The 18,940-nt window shown below is 42.0% G+C and overlaps 1 protein-coding gene across 8 annotated transcripts in view; it reads right to left on the bottom strand.

Annotated features, from left to right (window-relative positions):
• The window catches only part of LOC127007872 (glutamate receptor ionotropic, kainate 2-like), a 172,133-nt gene that overhangs the window by 115,193 nt on the left and 38,000 nt on the right, over positions 1-18,940 (bottom strand). For all 8 annotated transcript variants that reach the window (XM_050879298.1, XM_050879304.1, XM_050879299.1 and 5 more), the window contains one exon: positions 10,064-10,225. In XM_050879298.1, the coding sequence (XP_050735255.1) occupies positions 10,064-10,225 (162 nt within the window). The remainder of the gene's footprint in view (positions 1-10,063; positions 10,226-18,940) is intronic.

Genomic DNA, 18,940 nt, shown 5'->3' with positions numbered 1-18,940 from the left:
ATATATATATATATATATATATATATATATATATATATATATATATATATATATATATATATATATATATATATATATATATATATATATATATATATATATATATATATATATATATATATATATATATATATATATATATCACTTTAAACCTCTGAAACTATGTACGGTAAATAAAAAAATGATCTTCATATAATTTAAATATTTATTTGCAACTTTACTTTTTAATTTCTGAACTTAATTATTTCCACTGCTCAGAAATATATTATCATTGTTTTTAGTCCTTTTTAAGCTGTGGAAATTGGTACGCTATATAAAAACCGAACATTATATAATATCAAACTTCATAGGCAATTTTCCTTATTAATTTTTGCTTCTAACAATTTTCACTGCCTAAAAATATATTATCAATATTTTTTACTTCTTTTTTAAGCTCTAAAACTTAGTACGCTACATAAAAACAGGATTTCATATTATAATTTTAACCTTCATATACCATTTTTCTCATTAATTTCTGCTTCTAATGAAAAATATATTATCTCTGACATTTTGTCCTTTTTTAAGCTCTTCTCGCCTTCCCTCCGCGAGGCGTCTCGGGGAAGTTTCAGCTGCGTACGAAGACAATGGATCTCTCTCTCTCTCTCTCTCTCTCTCTCTCTCTCTCTCTCTCTCTCTCTCTCTCTCTCTCTCTCTGTAAATAAATTATGCTGCCTTGTTTATTATAATTGTTGTAGAATGATAAAATGTGTTTGTTTATAAGTTCATCTGACTAAAGGACAAAGTACATTCCTACTGGAGAGGTAATTCAAAATAATATAATATCCAATAGCCTAATCTCGCTCGTGCCGACATCATCAAAAGTAGCTTTATGCATAGTTCATTCTTTTACAGACTATCCATTACTAACAAGCTTTAAGGTTTCGAATGATGAAGTTTAATTATTGAGGATGTTTACCTTTAAAAAATATACTCTTATAATTATTATAAACGCACACTGATGGAACAAAAGAAAGGGTGTGTGAAAAGCCGCCCGTGTGGCTCATGGCAGTCTACTAGCCAAGCCACCCGGGCTGCTCCCTCACTATAAGGGTTAAACTCATCTCCCTAACTCTTCTTAACATCAGTCCTTCCCTTCCTCCCTTCCTCCTCCCTTCTCTCCCTCTTTTACCGTTTCCTCCCTTCCCCTTTCTTCCTTCTCAAACTCATCTCTAACTCCTCCTCCCTTCTCTCCCTCTTTTACCGTTTCCTCCCTTCCCCTTTCTCCCTTCTTAACTCTTCTTAATATCAATCCTTCCCTTCCTCCCTTTCTCCTCCCTTCTCTCTCTCTTACCGTTCTCTCCCTATCCCCTTCCTTTAACAGCATCTCTCTCCCCATTTCCTTAAAGTTACCCCTACCTTGCTCCGCCTCCTCTCGCCCCTGCTCCTCCCTTCCTCTCCCCTGCCTTAAGGAACACACGAGTCACCCCTTTAACCTGCACCAGCTGTCCGGGCACGTGTATGGATGGCACCTTCACGGCCTTATCACCCTTACCTGTATCCCTTTCCCTCCTCCTCCTTCGGCCTCGCCTTCTGCACCTTCTTCGTTTTTTTTTATTTTTTATCTTTATTTTTGTTTTTCCTTCTTTTTCGTTTTAATCGTTTTCGTGTTTTTGTTCGTGTTCGTCTTTTTTTCTTTTTCTTCTTCTTCTTCTTCTTCTTCCCTGACCAGCTTCACCTCGTCTTCCTTTAACATTATCTTGCAGTATCGCCTTTGCTCTCTCTCTCTCTCTCTCTCTCTCTCTCTCTCTCTCTCTCTCTCTCTCTCTCTCTCTCTCTCTCTCTCTCTCTCTCTCTCCTTTTCTCTCCACTTTCCTTCTCCTCCACTTTCCCATAATGGCCTTCCTTCGCGGCGCCATAAATAAGCCTTCTCTCTCTCTCTCTCTCTCTCTCTCTCTCTCTCTCTCTCTCTCTCTCTCTCTCTCTCTCTCTCTCTCTCTCTCTCTCTTCTCTTTCTTCTTCTTCTTCTTCTTCTTCTTCTTCTTCTTCTTCTTCTTCTCTTACTCCTTTTCATTGTTCCTTTCCTTTTTTTTGTTTTTCATATTCATCTTTTTCTTTTTTCCTCTTCCTACCGCTCTTCTCTTCCTCCCACCACCACCACCACCTCCTCCTCCTTCTTCCTCCCTTTCTTCCTCTTCTTCTTTAGTGGGTATCATTATTAAACTATTTCCCGCTTTCCAGTATAAAGATCATTAAACTTTTCCCGTCAAAACTTGGCGCGCCGAAAATAGACGGTCGGGGAGACGGGCGTACCTGGGGCGCCGCTGTTACCTGGCGGGTTTGATTGCTCACCTGAGAACACGGGGAGGCAGGTGAGGAGAGAGAGAGAGAGAGAGAGAGAGATGTATACAGGAAAGAGAGGAGGCAGAAGGGGAAAGTGTGAGAGAGGAGTGGAGAAAACAGAGATAAAGGAAAGATATGAAAAAAATGAACTAGAGAAGGTGTGGCATGCTGGGAATAGTGAGAGAAAGATCGATAAATGAAAGGAAGCAGGCAGAAAGGGGAAAAGAGAGAGAGGGAGTGAGATAAAACAAAGTTAATAGGCGATAAGGAAGGTATGCCACGTAGGTAAAAGTGTGGAGAATGGGAGAGGAAAAAATAGCGGATGTAAAAGAGATGAGGAGGAGGAGGAGGAGGAGGAGGAGGCAAAACAAGAGGGAGAAACAAAGAGGGACATAAAGAAAGATAAAAACGGAGATAAGGAAGAGTGGAGAATCAGAGAGGAGAAAGTAGTGGATGAAGGAAAGGTGTAGAATGAAGAGGAGCAGAAAAAAAAAACAAGAGAGGGGAGGGGAAGGAGGGGAAGATAAGGGTAGGCAAGGTCAGAAGGGGAAATAATTGGTGAAGTGAAACTGGTGAGAGAAGAGAGGAGAAAAAAAAAAGAGGAGAGGATGACGGGAAGGGATGGAAAGAGTTGAGGGGAAGAAAAGGGTAAGTAAGGTCAGAAGGGGGAAAGAATTGGTGGAATAAAGGGAGCTAAGTAGTGGAATGAAACTGTGGAAGATGCAAGAGAGGAGAAAGAAAGAGGAGAGGATGACGGGAAGGGATGGAAAGAGTTGAGGGGGATGAAATTTAAAAGGACGAGGGCAAAAGAAAAAAAATGATGGGGAGATAATGGAAAATGGAATAAAGGGAAACCAAAAGGAAAGAAGAATCATAGAAAAAAAAATTAAGGAGGCAAAAAAAGAGAGGAATAAGGGGAAGACAATGGAAGAAAACGATAAAAAGGAGATGAGAAAAAAAGAGAGAATCGTGATAGGGAGAAAACCAGGAAGGAAAAAAGGAAATAGAAAGCGAAAGAAGAAGAAAAAATATCTGGGAAAGGAATATCAACCCGAGGGGAGAAGAACAAGAGATAAAAGACAGAGAAAAACGAAAGGATAAAAGAGGGAGATGACAATAGGAGGATAAGTAATCAGAGAGAGAGAGAGAGAGAGAGAGAGAGAGAGACTGACACACACACACACACACACACACACACACACACACACACACACACACACACACACACACACACACACACACACATACCCAAACAAACACACAGATAAACACACATACATCACACCAATCACTTAACATACAAGACACAAGATACACAGACGTACATACATACATACAGACAGACAGACAGACAGACAGACGGCTAGACAAACAGAGCGAGCGCCTGACAGACAAACAGACAAACAGACATCTCGGGGCTGTGTGAGTGGTGCAATTAATCCCTCTGGTGCCTCGTGTGTGTGTGTGTGTGTGTGTGTGTGTGTGTGTGTGTGTGTGTGTGTGTTGGTATTGCTCGTTAATGTTACTGTGAGGATAAGTGGTTATGTTATTTTTTTATGTTATTCTTTTCATTTTTCTATTTTTTCTTTGTGATTGTTTCCATCTTCCCTTTTCTGTCTTATTTTCCTTCTTCCTGTGTCTGTTTTTATTCGTTTTTCGCTCCTTATCTATCTACCTTCAACTTCTATTCAACCCCTATTCTTTTTTCTATCTTCTCTTTTTATCGTTTCTTTATAAAACTCATCATCTCGTCTTTCTTTTCCCTGTTTTCCATTTTATTTCTTTCCCTTCTCTTTCTCTCCTCTCACCTCTTAATAATTTTCACCTCGTCCTTTTTCCCCTTTTCCAATTATATTTCTCTCCTATCCCCTTTCTCCTATTTCTTATCTATTTATCCACCTCTATCTGTCTTCGTCTCTATGGTTATCTCTATATATCTAGTTATCAGTGTATCCATCTATCATTTCTGTGTCTAGCTCTTTCACAACTATCATATCTTACCGTTCAAAAACATACACACTCCTATATTTTCATCCCTCCCTGAGAGTATTCACCCCTACCCTGGAACACATATCCCCTGAGGTACACACTAGTTACCCCAAATTTCCTTTCCCTGGGGCGTCTCTTCCCCGTACGTGTCATCCTTTCAAGCCTCAGATTTAAAGGGCCAGGTGGGGGTGGGGTGGGGTGGGGAGGTATTCTCAATCGCTTCCACATCCCACATCAACAATTTCCAAAGGTCGAGAAGGAGTTTAATCGGGTTTTCATTTTTTTTTTTTTTTTACATTTCTTTATTTTTTCCTGTGGCGATTTTTTGGAAGTTGAAAGTTGCTATGTTAATATAATGTTCCGTTTTCTTATTGGCATTTTCCTTCTTTTCCTCTTTTTAGTCATTTACTCATTCATTTTTGGTCACTCTCTCCTCTCGATTCAATATTTATCTTTTCTTTCCCTTTCTTTTCTTGCATAATCTCTCTCTCTCTCTCTCTCTCTCTCTCTCTCTCTCTCTCTCTCTCTCTCTCTCTCTCTCTCTCTCTCTCTCTCTCTCTCTCTCTCTCTCTCTCTCTCTCTCTCTCTCTCTCTCTCTTTTCGATTCATTGTTTAATTGTTCTACTTCTTCTTTCTCTTTTCTTCCATAATCTCTGTCCCTCTCCATCTCTCTCTTTCTTTTCGATTCATTGTTTATTTTTTCTCCTTTCTCTTTTCTTCCATTTTTCTCCCTTTCCCTCTCTCCCTCTTTCTCCACTCCACTCCGCAAACTCATCCCATAATCTACTCTTGTCTACCCTCACTCACGCATCGCTCCCCTCTCATTCCCCTCTCACTCCCTTCTCCCTCTTCCCTCACTCTCTCCTCTCTCCCCTTTCCCTCTCTCTCTCCTCATACCCTTTCACCTCACCATCTCTCCTCAGTCTCTCCTCTCCCCTCACCTCCCTCAGCCTTTCCCCTCATCCTCTCTCTCCCCTCACCTTCCCTCCCCACACCTCCCCCCTCATCCTCTTCCCAGCCGTTTCCCCTTCCCTCATCCTCTCCTCAGCCGCTCCCTTCCCTCTCCTCTAAGCCTCTCCCCTCATCTCTCCTCAGCCTCCCCTCTCCCCTCCTCCCTCTTCTTCCCCTCATCTCCCCTCACCTTACCCTCTCCTGAGCCGTTCCCTTCCCTCTCCTCTAAGCCACTCCCCTCATCTCTCCTCAACCTCCTCCCCTCTCCCCTCCTCTCCCCTCGTCTCCCCTCGCAGGTCACGGGGAGATTAATAGAGACGCCCTTCAGTGCCCAAACAACATTACAGGCGAGTGATCGAACCGCGGCCTGAGAAGAGGGGAGATAAGAAGGGGAGAGAGGGGAGAATAATAATGGGAGAGAAGGGAAAGAGGAAAGGTGAGAAAAAGGTTATGGAAGAGGAAATGGGAGAGAAAAGGATATGTAAAATGAAAGGGAAAATGAGGGGAAAAGGAGAAAAGGAAGAAGAGGGGAGAAGAGGAGAGAAGGAAAAGAGAAAAAGAAAAAGATCGTTAAAAGTGGATATGGAAGAGGAAAGGGAAGGACAGGAAGGAAAGGGAAGATAAAAATAAGGAAGAGGGGAAAAGAGGAACAATGAAGAGGAAAGTGAAAAACAGAAAAGAATGGGAAGATAAAAAAAAAGAGGGGAAAAGAGGAATAAAGTAAAGATAAAGTAAAAATAAAGTAAAGAGGAGGAGGAGGAGGAGGAGGAGGAGGAGGAGGAAGTATGGAATGACAGGTAGAAGTTTGGCAGGTAATCGGAAGGAGTGAGGTCGCGGAGGAGGAGGAGGAGGAGGAGGAGGAGGAAGTAGAGAGGTCGTCATTTCCTGTCTACCCCTCATTTTCCTTTTCCTTTTTCCTTCCTTTTTGTCGTAGTATTTTTTTTTCTTTCTTTACTAGTTTTCTTTCACATTTTCCTATTTTATATTTCCTCCCTCCCTTTCTATTTTCTTCGCATTTATTTTCTTTTATATTCCTCTACGTCAATTTTCTATTTTTTTTCTTTCATATCGTCTTTATTTCTCTTTTTTTTATTCCTATTCGTATTTTTAATCTTCTTTACCTTATCTTTCTTTCCTCTTTTTTCCTATTATTTTTCTTTCCCATCGTCTTTTCCTTTCTCTTCTCTTCTCTTCCCATTTCTCTTTTCAACGTTCTGTGTCTTTCCTTTCCCCATCTTTTCTATTTTTCTCTTCCTCTTATTTGTTTTCCTTTATATCTCTCCTCTTTTTCCTTTTCTATTTCCATCTTCTTTCTGTCTTCTTTACTCCTCTAATCTCCTCTATAATCCTCTTTACTTCTTCTTCTTGTCTCTTTTCCCCTGTTTCATATTTTATTTTTTTCCCTTCTCTTTCTTCCTCTATTTTATCACCTTTTTATAGTTTTCTTCACCTCGTCATTCTTTCCCCCCCTTTTTTTTTCTATTCTATTTCTTTCCCATCCTCTCTACTTCTCTTCCTGTTCTTTTATATAATATTAACATTCCTCTTCACCTTTTCTTTCATTCTCCCTTTATTAAGTTCCTTTTTATCCTATTCTACTCCTTTCCCATTGTCTTTTCCTTTCTCTTCTCTTCCCATCCTCTCTTTATAACGTTCTTTGTCTGTTCTATCCCCATCTTTCTTATTCATCTCTCTCTTCTCTCCTCTTATTCCCTTTCTGTCCTCATCGTCTTTCTCTCTTCCTCTCAGCATCTCTTTCTCCCTCTCATCGTCTCTGTAATCTTCACCTCGTCTTTCTCAGGTGTGCGGCGAGACTCAGGTATGAAGGGGAGAGATTGCCAGGCCTGCAGGTGCGTGGCCGAGGACTTGACTTTTACCTGGTGATATTACCTGCTCGCGCACCTGCCTGTCTGCTTACCTGTCTCTCTCTCTCTCTTCCTCCGTACCTCTCTAACTTAGATTTGCCTTAGTTATCTTTGTGAGTATTCCTTTCTGTCTTCGCTATTTTTTTTCTTATTTTATTTTTGTCTATTTTTGTCATTTTTTGTTTTCTGTTTTACTCTATTTTCTCGTTTTCTTTTATTTTTGTTTCATTTTCTGTTTTCTTTGTCGTATTTTTTATTCTCTATCTCATTTTTCATTTTTCTTCTCCGTTTCTGATCTTTTCTCTTTTTCTTCTTCTCTGTTTCATATTTCTCCTCTCATTTTCTGTTCTATTTTATGTGTCAATTTTTCTTGTATCATTTTCTCGTATTTTTCCCATTTTCTGTAACCGTTTAGTGTCCTTGTATTTTCTATGTTATGTCTGTAATCTCTGTTATTATTCGTATCAGTGTCAGTATTAGTTTTTTTCCCTTTTAACTTTCCTATCGTGTTTACTTTTCTCCCGCCGCCCAACACAATTTTTTTCTTCGATTTTTTTCCTTTTCAATTTCTATTCTACATTCTCAATTTTTCTTGTCTCATTTTTCATTTCAATTTTTTTTCTATCCCATTTTTTGTCTCATTTTCTCTGTCTCATTTTCTGTTCCCTTTTTTTCTCTCTCTAATGTCTGCTTTTCTACTTTCTTTTATTTGTATTAGTATTAGTATTTTATCCATCACTGTTTTTTCCCTTTTAACTTTCCCATCGTGTTTACTTTTCTCCCGCCGCCCAACACAATTTTTTTCTTCGATTTTTTTCCTTCTCAATTTCTATTCTACATTCTCAATTTTTCTTGTCTCATTTTTCATTTCAATTTTTTTTCTATCCCATTTTTTGTCTCATTCTCTGTCTCATTTTCTGTTCCCTTTTTTTTCTCTCTAATGTCTGCTTTTCTACTTTCTTTTATTTGTATTAGTATTAGTATTTTATCCATCACTGTTTTTTCCCTTTTAACTTTCCCATGTTCCTTTTTTTAATTTTCTTTAATGTCTGCTTTTCTACTTAGTTTATCTGTATTAGTATTAGTATTTTATCCATCACTGTTTTTTCCCTTTTAACTTTCCCATCGTGTTTAATATTCTCCCGCCGCCTCGCACGCCGCCATTCCCCGCCAACCAGTGGACGAAATTGCGTTCTGGATGAAGTTAGCGGGAAGGCAAATTTGCCTCGATTTCATTACGGTGTTTATGCCTCGATTTGCCCGCGCACCGCTTTCCTCCGGTTATATATATATTTTTTATTATCATGTCATATATTATTCATCCCCTCGCCTTCATGAGATTCCTGAAAACGGTTGAGGCCTTTAAGTTTTATCTGTAATCTCTCGCTCCTTTTTCTCTGTCTTTCTGTTATCCTAAAACAAACTAACTTTCTTGTTCTGGATTGCTTGGTCTGTTTTTCATCTGTCTGTATTTTTTTTATTATTGTCATATATTATTCATTCCCTCGCCTTCATGAGATTCTCAAAAACAGTTTATGAGGCCCTTCAATTTTAGCTGCAATCTCTCGCATCTTATTCTTTGTTTTCTGTAATCCTAAAATAAATTAACTATCTTGATCTGGATTTCTTGTCCTGTTCTTCATCTGTCTGTCTTTCCCATCCTCTCTCTTTCTCTTTCTGTTCTTTTATATTCCTCGTCACCTCTTCTGTCTTTCTCCTTTTATTTTGTTCCTTGTTTTCCTACTATTTCTTTCCCATCGTCTTTTCCTTTTTCTTTTCTCCCCTTCGTCTATTTTTAACCTTCTACTGATTCCCAAAACGGTTATGAGGCCCTTCAATTTTTAGCTGCAATCTCTTACTCCATTTTTTTGCCTTTCTGTGATCCTAAAACAAATTAACTATTGTTTTGTATTGCTTGGCCCGTTCTTCATCTGCCTGTCTTTCCGTGTTATGCTACTAAAAGAAACTGTCTGTCTTGCTTGGTCTGTATTTAGTGTTTATACTTCTGTAACGCTCAAAGCTACCCATAGTGCTTTTCTCTATCTTCTGCTTGATCTGCTCCTTATCTGTTTTTGTCTAACTCGAATAGAGATTCCTATGACTGTCTTTTATGCTGGATCTCCCATTTGTCTGTCTGTCTTTCTGTAACCCTAAACGGATCTCTTTCCTGTATTGTCTATTCTGTCTTTTATCTATGTACCCGTAAAGACATACTTATTGTGTCAAACTGTTTATCTCTATCTATCTGCCCCTTCTCTTACCCTACCTTATCCTGCCAAATTAGATAAAGATTCCTTGAGACAAACAAATTTTCGCTCCTATTGTTATATTTGGGAAATGGGGGAGAGGGGAAAACTTCTAGAGGGAGAAATATCCAGAGGGGAAAATGTCTAGGGGGAATTTGTCAGAGGGGAAAATATCGTGAGGGGTAAATGCTAATATTCCCCCTTCCCTTCCCGCCGCGTCCTCACCTTTCTTGGAGGGGTGGAAGGAGAAGGAGAAATATTCAGAGGGGAATTTGTCAGAGGGGAAAATATCGTGAGGGGTAAATGCTAATATTCCCCCTTCCCTTCCCGCCGCGTCCTCACCTTTCTTGGAGGGGTGGAAGGAGAAGGAGAAATATTCAGAGGGGAATTTGTCAGAGGGGAAAATGTCGGGAAAGGTAAATGCTAATATTCCCCCTTCCCTTCCCGCCGCGTCCTCACCTTTCTTGGAGGGGTGGAAGGAGAAGGAGAAATATTCAGAGGGGACTTTGTCAGAGGGGAAAATGTCGGGAAAGGTAAATGCTAATATTCCCCTTTCCCTTCCCGCCGCGTCCTCACCTTTCTTGGAGGGGTGGAAGGAGAAGGAGAAATATTCAGAGGGGAATTTGTCAGAGGGGAAAATGTCGGGAAAGGTAAATGCTAATATTCCCCCTTCCCTTCCCGCCGCGTCCTCACCTTTCTTGGAGGCGTGGAAGGAGTCATCGCGCGGCACGTACTGGATATCGTAGACCAGCGTGGTGTTGGGCAGCAGCGTGGCGTCCTTGTTGATGCGGTACACGGCGTACTTGAAGGCCAGCTCCGTGGGCCCGTCCCGCTGGTCCGCCGTGAACATGGCGCCTAGGGGGGAGAGAGGAGTTGTTAGAGGGGTGGAGTAGAGGAGTGCCATCGATCTTACTCCTAACACCATGTAAACACCTTGCCTTGCACCTGGGGGGCAGATAAGTTGTTAGAGGTGGAGTAAAGGAGTGGTTTTGATCTTACTCCTAAAGCCATATAAAACCATCCACCCTTGTCCTCACCTCCACATTCCACATTAATCTCCACATAACTGCATTTTCTTCCCCTCATTTTCCTTCCCCTTCCCTCCGCCAGTCACCAGATCCACCTCTCCTTTCCCTCCCCTGTTTTATTTCCCTTCCCTCTACGGCTTAATGCATTTCCCTATCTCCTTCCCATTCCTTTCCCCATTACACATCAGCTACCCCCAAAACATTCCCTTTCCTCTTTCTCCTCATTCTATCACTCCTTCGTCCTCTTCCATCTACATCACACCTCAACTGCATCCTCTTCCTTTCCTCTTCTCATCCTCTTCCATTCATCTACTTATCCAGCTCTCACGCATTACTCACTCCCCACTCCCCGCACCTTCCCCTACACCTTGCTCTCCACCGCCCCACCATGCACCCTTCTTCCCCACCCTTCCCCGCCTTCCCCGCCCCGCCCCGAAACCGAACTAATAACCTCTGATACATTTCCGCTGCGTCAGGTGGAAGCAGGCAGACTCAGGTGAGGTGGGAGGGAAGGGAGAGGGAGAGAGTGGGAGGGAGAGGGAAAGGTAAGAGGAAACGCAAGGAAATGGACGTACGGCTGGGAGTGAAGGGATGGGGAGTGGGGAGGGAGGGGAGAGGGGAGAGGGAGGTAAGGGAGGGAGGGGAAGGAGGAGATTGGGAAAGGTGAGGGTTGGATTTTTTGAAGGGAAGTGAATCTGACATATGAGAGAGAGAGAGAGAGAGAGAGAGAGAGAGAGAGAGAGAGAGAGAGAGAGAGAGAGAGAGAGAGATAACAAGTCACTCCTTTAAAATCTTTATTATTTCCACTTAAGATATAATAAAAAAATACGACCCCCCAAAAAAAGAATAATAAGAATACACAATTTTCCCCCTCTGTGTGTGTGTGTGTGTGTGTGTGTGTGTGTGTGTGTGTGTACGTATAGCAAATAGCATGCGAGCCTCGTGTACATAAAAGCCTCGATGCGCCAGAAAGGGCTCCATATCGCACCGAGGGAGGAGGATGAGAACACAAAGGATAACACTAAAGGTAGAACAAACAACAGCAGACCTGCTGGTCCTTACGAGGCTGTTTGTGACAAGCTACACTAACTATCTAATCAAAGGTGGAAGATGAAGGACAGCAAAGGCGAAGGCTCCTCCCCACCCCCCATCCCTCCAGCCAAAGCTGACAGGAAAGGAAAAAGAACCATGCAGCATGGAAAAACTGCATGGAATTTATGTAGGAAAGAGGAAAGAGGAGGAGGAGGAGGAGGAGGAGGAGGAGGAAACATGGAAACATGGAAACATGGACTAGCAGGCAGCAGAAAGCCTGTTGGCTCATTACTAGGCTGCCTGCGTTCAGTGATTTAATCAATCCGTTTGCCATAGGAGTGGCTTGCAGGGAAGGATTAAAGCACTTGTGTACCTACTCTTGGGAACGTTCAGTTCACACCCGTTGCAGCAAAGTGGCGATCAATGCGTTTCTTGAAGGAGTTGATGGTCTCTGCGCTAACCACTTCTGCAGGAAGGCTGTTCCAGTGGCGAACAACTCTATTTGAGAAATAACTCCTGCCGATGTCGGTATTGCATCGCTTTGCTTGAATTGTTTTTCCGTTGTTTCTTGTTCTCAGGTTAGTTTGTAGCGTGAAGAGTTTGGAGTGATCAACGTTGCTGAGCTTGTTCAGGTACTTAAAGACTTGTATCATGTCTCCCCGCAGTCGTCTCTTTTCCAACGTGAAGAGGTTGAGTCGCTCGAGTCGTTCTTCATAGGGTTTCGTCCTCAGTGATGGTATCATCTTCGTGGCGCGGCGCTGTACTCTCTCAAGTAATTCAATGTCTTTCCTGTAATTAGGAGACCAGAATTGCACGGCGTATTCCAGGTGGGGCCTTACCAGCGAATTATACAAGGATAACATAACTCCCGGCGTCTTGTATTCAAAGTTCCTCGATATGAACCCAAGCATTGTATTGGCTTTCTTACAGGCGGACTTGCAGTGTTTTGTTTGTTTCAAGTCACTGCTGATGGTGAAACCGAGGACTATTTCCTCTTGCACAACATGTATTGGTTCTACACACATGTGGTATATGTGGTTGCTGTTTATGGCTCCGCTATGCAGTACTTTACATGTGGTAGTGGTGAAGGACATCTGCCATTTTCCGACCACCGAGTGATCAGGTCCAGGTCTCTCTGGATAATTTCGCAGTCTGCCGTCGTGAGGGCCTTCCCACCCACCTTTGTGTCGTCGGCAAATTTTGAAAGATTGGATTTTAATCCTAGTTCTAGGTCGTTGATATATATGATGAAAAGTATGGGTCCTGCACTGACCCCTGTGGCACTCCACTTGTGACCGGGAGCCACTCGGAGGCCTGTCCGTTGAGTACAACTCGTTGTTTTCTTCCAGTGAGCCAGTCTTTGATCCACGCTGTCAGATCGTCGCCTAATCCCGCCGACTTAAGTTTCTTGAGGAGTCTTTCATGTGGCACTTTGTCAAAGGCTTTCTGAAAGTCTAGATATATAACATCACTGGGGATATGATTATCCCAGTTTTCATAGATACCTTGGAAGAAGTCCAATAAATTGGTTAAGCATGAGCGCTTGTTCCTGAAACCGTGCTGAGCATCGGAAATGATGTTGTTGTCTTCAAGGAACCTAACGAGTTTGTCTCTGATGATCTTCTCGAGGATTTTTCCCGCCACTGAGGTCAAGCTGATTGGTCTGTTGTTTAGGGCCACACTTTTGTCTCCCTTTTTGTAGATCGGTGTTATGTTCGCTTGTTTCCAGTCTTTCGGGACTTTGTTTTGTTGTAGTGACTGATTGTAGATGGCGGTGAGTGGCTTGAGGATTTGCTGCTTGAGTTCCTTGAGCAGCCTGGGTGACAAGTCGTCGGGTCCGGTAGACTTGTTTGTCTCGAGTTTGTCTAGGTACTTTTCACATCCCGTTCGTCGATTGTACCAATTTCTAGGGGAGTGATTCCCATCGGTGGGGAAGGGCTCTCGGGTACGGACTGGGTATTCTCGGCCGTGAACACTGACGCGAAGTTCCTGTTTAGGATTTCGACCATTTGTCTACTGTCCTGTGTTAGTACGTCACTTTCATCTTTTAGGGGACCGATATTGCTTTTGTCTTCTTTTGGTTCTTATATACGTGAAGAACTTTTCGGGTTGGACTTGGCTTCGCGTGCAATTTGCTTTTCATAGTCGCGTTTACTCTGGCGAATGAGTGTTCTGCAAGCTCTGAGGCTTTGATGGTACTGTTCGCGTGCCTCGTCAGTGCTGTTTTCCTTTAGCAAGTTGTATTTTCTCTTCTTCAAATTAATCGCCCGTCGAACTTGGGTAGTCATCCATGGTGTGCTTGTGGCATTATTTGTTCTCCTTGTCTTCATGGGAACAGTCGTTCTCTCTACCTCCAGGAGTTTGTTCTTAAAGCCGTTCCACGCGCCGTCCACCGGAGTGAGGTTCATGGGTTCCCAAGTTGTCTGGGTTAGCAGCTCACGAGCGAAGTTAAAATTGGCTTTTTTGTAGTCTGGAATCTTGGACGTGTTTTCGGTGAGTTCATGGTCTGTTCTGATTTTTAGGCGAATTAGGTGATGGTCGCAACCATCCAGTTTTTCGCCGACTTGACATTCACGTGTGAGATCTGAATCACTCACGAGTACTAGGTCTAATAAGTTATTTTCCCTCGTCGGTTGGCTGACAATCTGAGTAAGAAAAGTGTCCTCTAACATTTCGAGCAATCTGTTACCCTCCCGATCTCCAATCATCGTGGTCCAGTCAATGTTGGAACAGTTAAAGTCCCCGATAATGACTGACTGTTTGTTTTGTGTTATGGTGTGAATTTCCTCGTACAGCGCTTCGTCGTCCGCTGCTTGTTGCTTTGGAGGTCTGTAAACGGTTCCAATTGTTATTTTGTTGTGCTTGCTAGTCTCCAGTTCAACATATACAGTGTCATATTTCTCTGAGTCTTCTTTGGTTATTTCCACGGCAGGGTATTTGTTCTTGACGTAACAGATAACACCTCCTCCTTTCTTGTGAAGTCTGTTTTTGTAGAAGCTCTCGTATCCCGGAATTGAGAATTCGGTCATTAGGTGGTCAGAGGTGGCCCACGTTTCGGTGATGGCAATCACGTCCGGACTTTCTACGTCAACATAGGCAAGTAGCTCATCCCGTTTGGGTATTAAGCTCCGCGCGTTGGTGTATGGGACAGAAATGTCCTTCTTGACTTCAACGCTTCGAGGCACAGTAGTCTGGTGTCTGCTTGTGTTTTCTGTTGGGGGCCTTGGTGTGTGATGAGCGGTCCCTACTGGTTGGTTGTTTACGATACTTTGGTGCCCTCCCGCGCTCAGGTTTTTGAGTACAAAGTACCTCCTCGTTCAGCAACCTACCAAGCCGTGCTGATCCAATCGCATTGAGGTGAAGACCGTCAGGACGGAAAAGGTCGGGGATATCATAAAAATGATTCCACTGACTTGCGAACGAAACTTCCTCGTCCTGGCAGAGGTGCTTCAATCTGTTGTTGATGTTCGACGCCTTTCTGTGGAAGCCTGTGAAGGCGTTGATTCTCGGAAGAATCCCGGAGGAGGAGGAGGAGGAGGAGGAAGAAGAAGATACCATGTAGAGGGAGTGAAGGGATTGGACTGAGTGAGGAGAGGAGGAGGAGGAGGAGGAGGAGGAAGAGGAAGAAGAAGAGGAGGAGGAGGAGGAGGAGGAGGAGGAGGAGGAGGAGGAGGAGGAGGAGGAGGAGGAGGAGGAGGAGGAGGAGGAGGAGGATAATATGCAGAGGGAGTGAGGGGGAACGCTTAAGGAATGAATAAACAAAGAAAGTAAGGTGAGGGGAAGGAAAATGGAAGAGAGAGAGAGAGAGAGAGAGAGAAAGGAGAGGGAGACTAAACCAATTTGGGTGATACAGAAACATGAATTTCAAAGGGGAAGGGTGTCAGCAGAGAGAGAGAGAGAGAGATAATAATGGTGTTTGTGTGCCATTGAGAAAGTGGTGTTTACGCGTGACTGGGAAGGAGAGATTTTGGCGTTTCTTATTCTTCTCTCCCCTTCTCTCTATCTCTCCTCCCTTCTCTTTATTCCTTTATTCACCTTCTTCCTTTCTTCGTCTTCCCTTCTCTTTCCTCCTTCCTTCCTTCCTTTCTTTGTTCGTTTTCTTATTCTCTCCTCTTTTCTTTCTTTCACTTTCTTTCTTGTCTTCCCTCCTACTTTTCCTTCTTTTTTCCACTTCTTCCTCTTCCTTCCTTTGTTCCTTCTCCCATTTTTTCCTCCCTCCTTCCTTTGTTCGTTCTCTCATTCTCTTCTCTTTTCTTTCTTTCACTTTCTTTATTTCTTTCCCTCCTACCTTCCTTCCTTATTTCCCCTTCTTCCTCTTCCCTTCTTTCTCTTCCTTCCTTTGTTCCTTCTCCCATTCTTTCCTCCCTCCTTCCTTTGTTCGTTCTCTCATTCTCTCCTCTTTTCTTCCTTTCACTTTCACTTTCTTTCTTTCCTTCCCTCCTACTTTCCTTCCTTTTTTCCCTTTCTTCTTCCTCTTCCCTTCTTTGTCTTCCTTTCTCTGTTCCTTCTCTCATTCTTTCCTCCTTCCTTTCTTTCTTTCTTACTTCCTTTATTTATTGTATCTTTATTTCTTACATGTTTCTTCTGGGGTTGTTTAATTGTTTTTATCGCTTTCTTGATTTTTATTTGTTTTCGTTTTTTTTTCTTGTTTTTTTTTGGTTCTTGTCTTCGTTTTCTTCTTCTTCTTCTTGTGCTTCTTTTTTCTTATCGTCTTGTTTTTCCTGTTCTTCTTCTTCGGTCCTTTTTTTAGTTACCGTTAGTTTTCCTGGTATCAGTGTCCTTCTTCTTCCTCTTCCTCCTCCTCCTCCTCCTCCTCCTCCTCTTCTGTAATCTGTTATCTAGTCTTTCTCATTTCTTATCCTCTCCAAAGCCATTCCATTTTTGCTCCCCCTTTCTCTTCTTTCTTTAGAGGTCATGCGGCCGTAAACCCTTCCTTCCTTCCTTCCTTCCTTCTTTCCTTCCTTCTATCTGACTATCCTTATTAAAATCTTCCTTCTTCCCATTTCCTTTATTCTTTCCTAAACCCATTCATATCTCCCATCACTAACCTGCCTCCTCCTCCTCCTCCTCGTCCTCCTCCTCCTCCTCCTCCTCCTCCTCCTCCTCCTCCTCCTCCTACTCCTCCTCAGGATATTCGGCTTATAAGGCAAAATTCTTTCATTCTCTTTTTGGGTGTCCTGTCGAGGCTCGCCCGTCATCGTAATTTTGTCAACGTCACCGCCTAGGTATTTGAGAGAGAGAGAGAGAGAGAGAGAGAGAGAGAGAGAGAGAGAGATTTCATAACTAATAAAAAACAACATAAAAAGAAGAAGAAAAAAACACCTTGATGAAGAAAAATATAAAAGAGAAAATGAGAGGAATAAAAATCTTGGTAATCAGAGAAATGAGAATAAGAGAGAGAGAGAGAGAGAGAGAGAGAGAGAGAGAGAGAGAGAGAGAGAGAGAGAGAGGAGGAGGAAGAGGAAGAGGAAGAGGAAGAGGCGGAGACAGCATTGCAAGATGATAAAGTTGTGAGAAAGATGTGTCATAAAAGAGTCATCATAAGTCTCTCTCTCTCTCTCTCTCTCTCTCTCTCTCTCTCTCTCTCTCTCTCTCTCTCTACCCCCCCTCTCCCTCTTCCCTCAACCCCCTTTCACTCTCAGGCCAATGGATTCGCTAATTAAAACACTAGAGCCTCGAGATCCCACAAAAGGAGGATTAGATTGTCTTCCACAAGAAAAATGTGGATTCGAATGCATTTTGCCGTGTCTGCCTCAAGGGTCCGGGCGGGGGGCTGAGAAGAGGCTTATGAAAGGTGAAGTGATTTGGGAGGTGGGCGGGAAGGAGGAGGATAAGAGAAGCGATGAGAAGGGAAACAAAGGAGAGGATAACAAAGGTGTATCGAGGTTGTATTAGTAAAAGTGACAATAGATAAGCACTTGTATAGGTTGAAAGACAGGTATACAAGTTCACAGGTAGTTTGATGGACAGGTAAATAGATAGATTGATTAATAGAGTGATGAATAGGTGAAGAGATAGTTAGATAAAGTAAATAGATAGAGGTATAGGTAAGTATATATAGATAGAAAAGTAGAGAGATACTGAAGGTTGGGCAAATAGATGTAGATAGGATAAAAAATGAGATATGTGGATGAAAAAATGAATAGATAGATAGAAAAGTTGACAGACAAATACATACAGACAGACAAGGAACAGATAGTAAGATAGATAGAGATTGACTGATGGATATATAGATGGTAATGATGGTAAATAGATAAATGAATATATAGAAAAATAGAGAGATAGATTAATAGAGAAGTTAATTGATCGATAGTAAACACAGGATTAAGGACATGTAGTTAGCTAGATAGACAAACATACAGACAGATAGATAGATAGATAGATAGATAGATAGATAGATTGATTTCCTACCGTGATATGAAACAATTTTTAAGAGTTTTGACATCCAGTGAAAAATGACTTTGGGGATTCAGTTTAATGAGCCGGAACTTTTCATTTTTATATCTTATCAATCATGAGCTTCTGCTGTTTGCTTCTCTGGCTCTGTTGGTTAGATGAAAGAGTGGGTGATTGATTGGTTGACTGACAGATTGGTTGACTGACTGACTGATTGATTGATTGACTAACTGAGTGACTGACTGACTGATTGACACTGATTGGAATAAATGAAATAATTAAGAAAGAAAGTAAAGAAGAAAGTAAAACGAATGAAAGAAAATATGAAGAATACATAAAGAAAGAAAAGGATTAAGGAAGGATGTAAGGAGAGCAGGTTAATGGAAAGATAATGATAAACGAAGAAAAATGGAAAGAAGTTTTTAGGGAACAGAGAATGAAAAGAAGAAAAGAAAGAATGAAAAGGACAAAGAAAACAATGGCGAGGAAGGATGGATGAAATGTTAGAAAGAATGAAAGGAATAAAGAAGACAAATAAAAGAAAGGAAAAATGAATAAAAGAGACCTCAAGAAAGTAAGCGAGTAAGAAGGACAGGCAAAAAAAGAAGCTTGAAAAAAAGAGAATAATAAGCAAAAATAAAGAAAAGTTTGTAAGGAGGAAAAACTGAAAAGCTGAAAAGATAAAGTATACAAAAATGCAACAAAGGAAAGGAAGAATAGATGAAATGAGAGAGAGAGAGAGAGAGAGATCAAGAAAGGAAGGAAGTAAGGCAGACAGGAGGAAGCAGGAGTAAATAGGCGTGCTTTTAGCGGGGAAAGTTGACCCATCCATTAGAAAGCCATCTGTTGACCTCCCCTGACCTCTGTAAAGCCATGTGTCTCAGCACCCTTGACCTCTGACCTGATCCCCGCCCACATGACCACCAACGCACTGACTGACCTTTGCACACACACACACACGAACACACACTAACATGCACGCTTATCTGTCCTTGTTATTTCTCTTCTTCTTTTGCCTCTTTCTTTTTTTCTTTTTGTTGTTGTTGTTATAGCTGTTGTTGTTGTTGTTGTTGTTGTTGTTCTTCTTCTTCTTCTTCTTCTTCTTGCCGCAGTA

Source organism: Eriocheir sinensis, chromosome 36 (assembly GCF_024679095.1).
Source record: "Eriocheir sinensis breed Jianghai 21 chromosome 36, ASM2467909v1, whole genome shotgun sequence".
In the NCBI taxonomy this organism is placed as follows: Eukaryota; Metazoa; Arthropoda; class Malacostraca; order Decapoda; family Varunidae; genus Eriocheir; species Eriocheir sinensis.
Note: the sequence above shows the minus strand (reverse complement) of the source record. Positions and strands in the feature narration are given on the sequence as shown.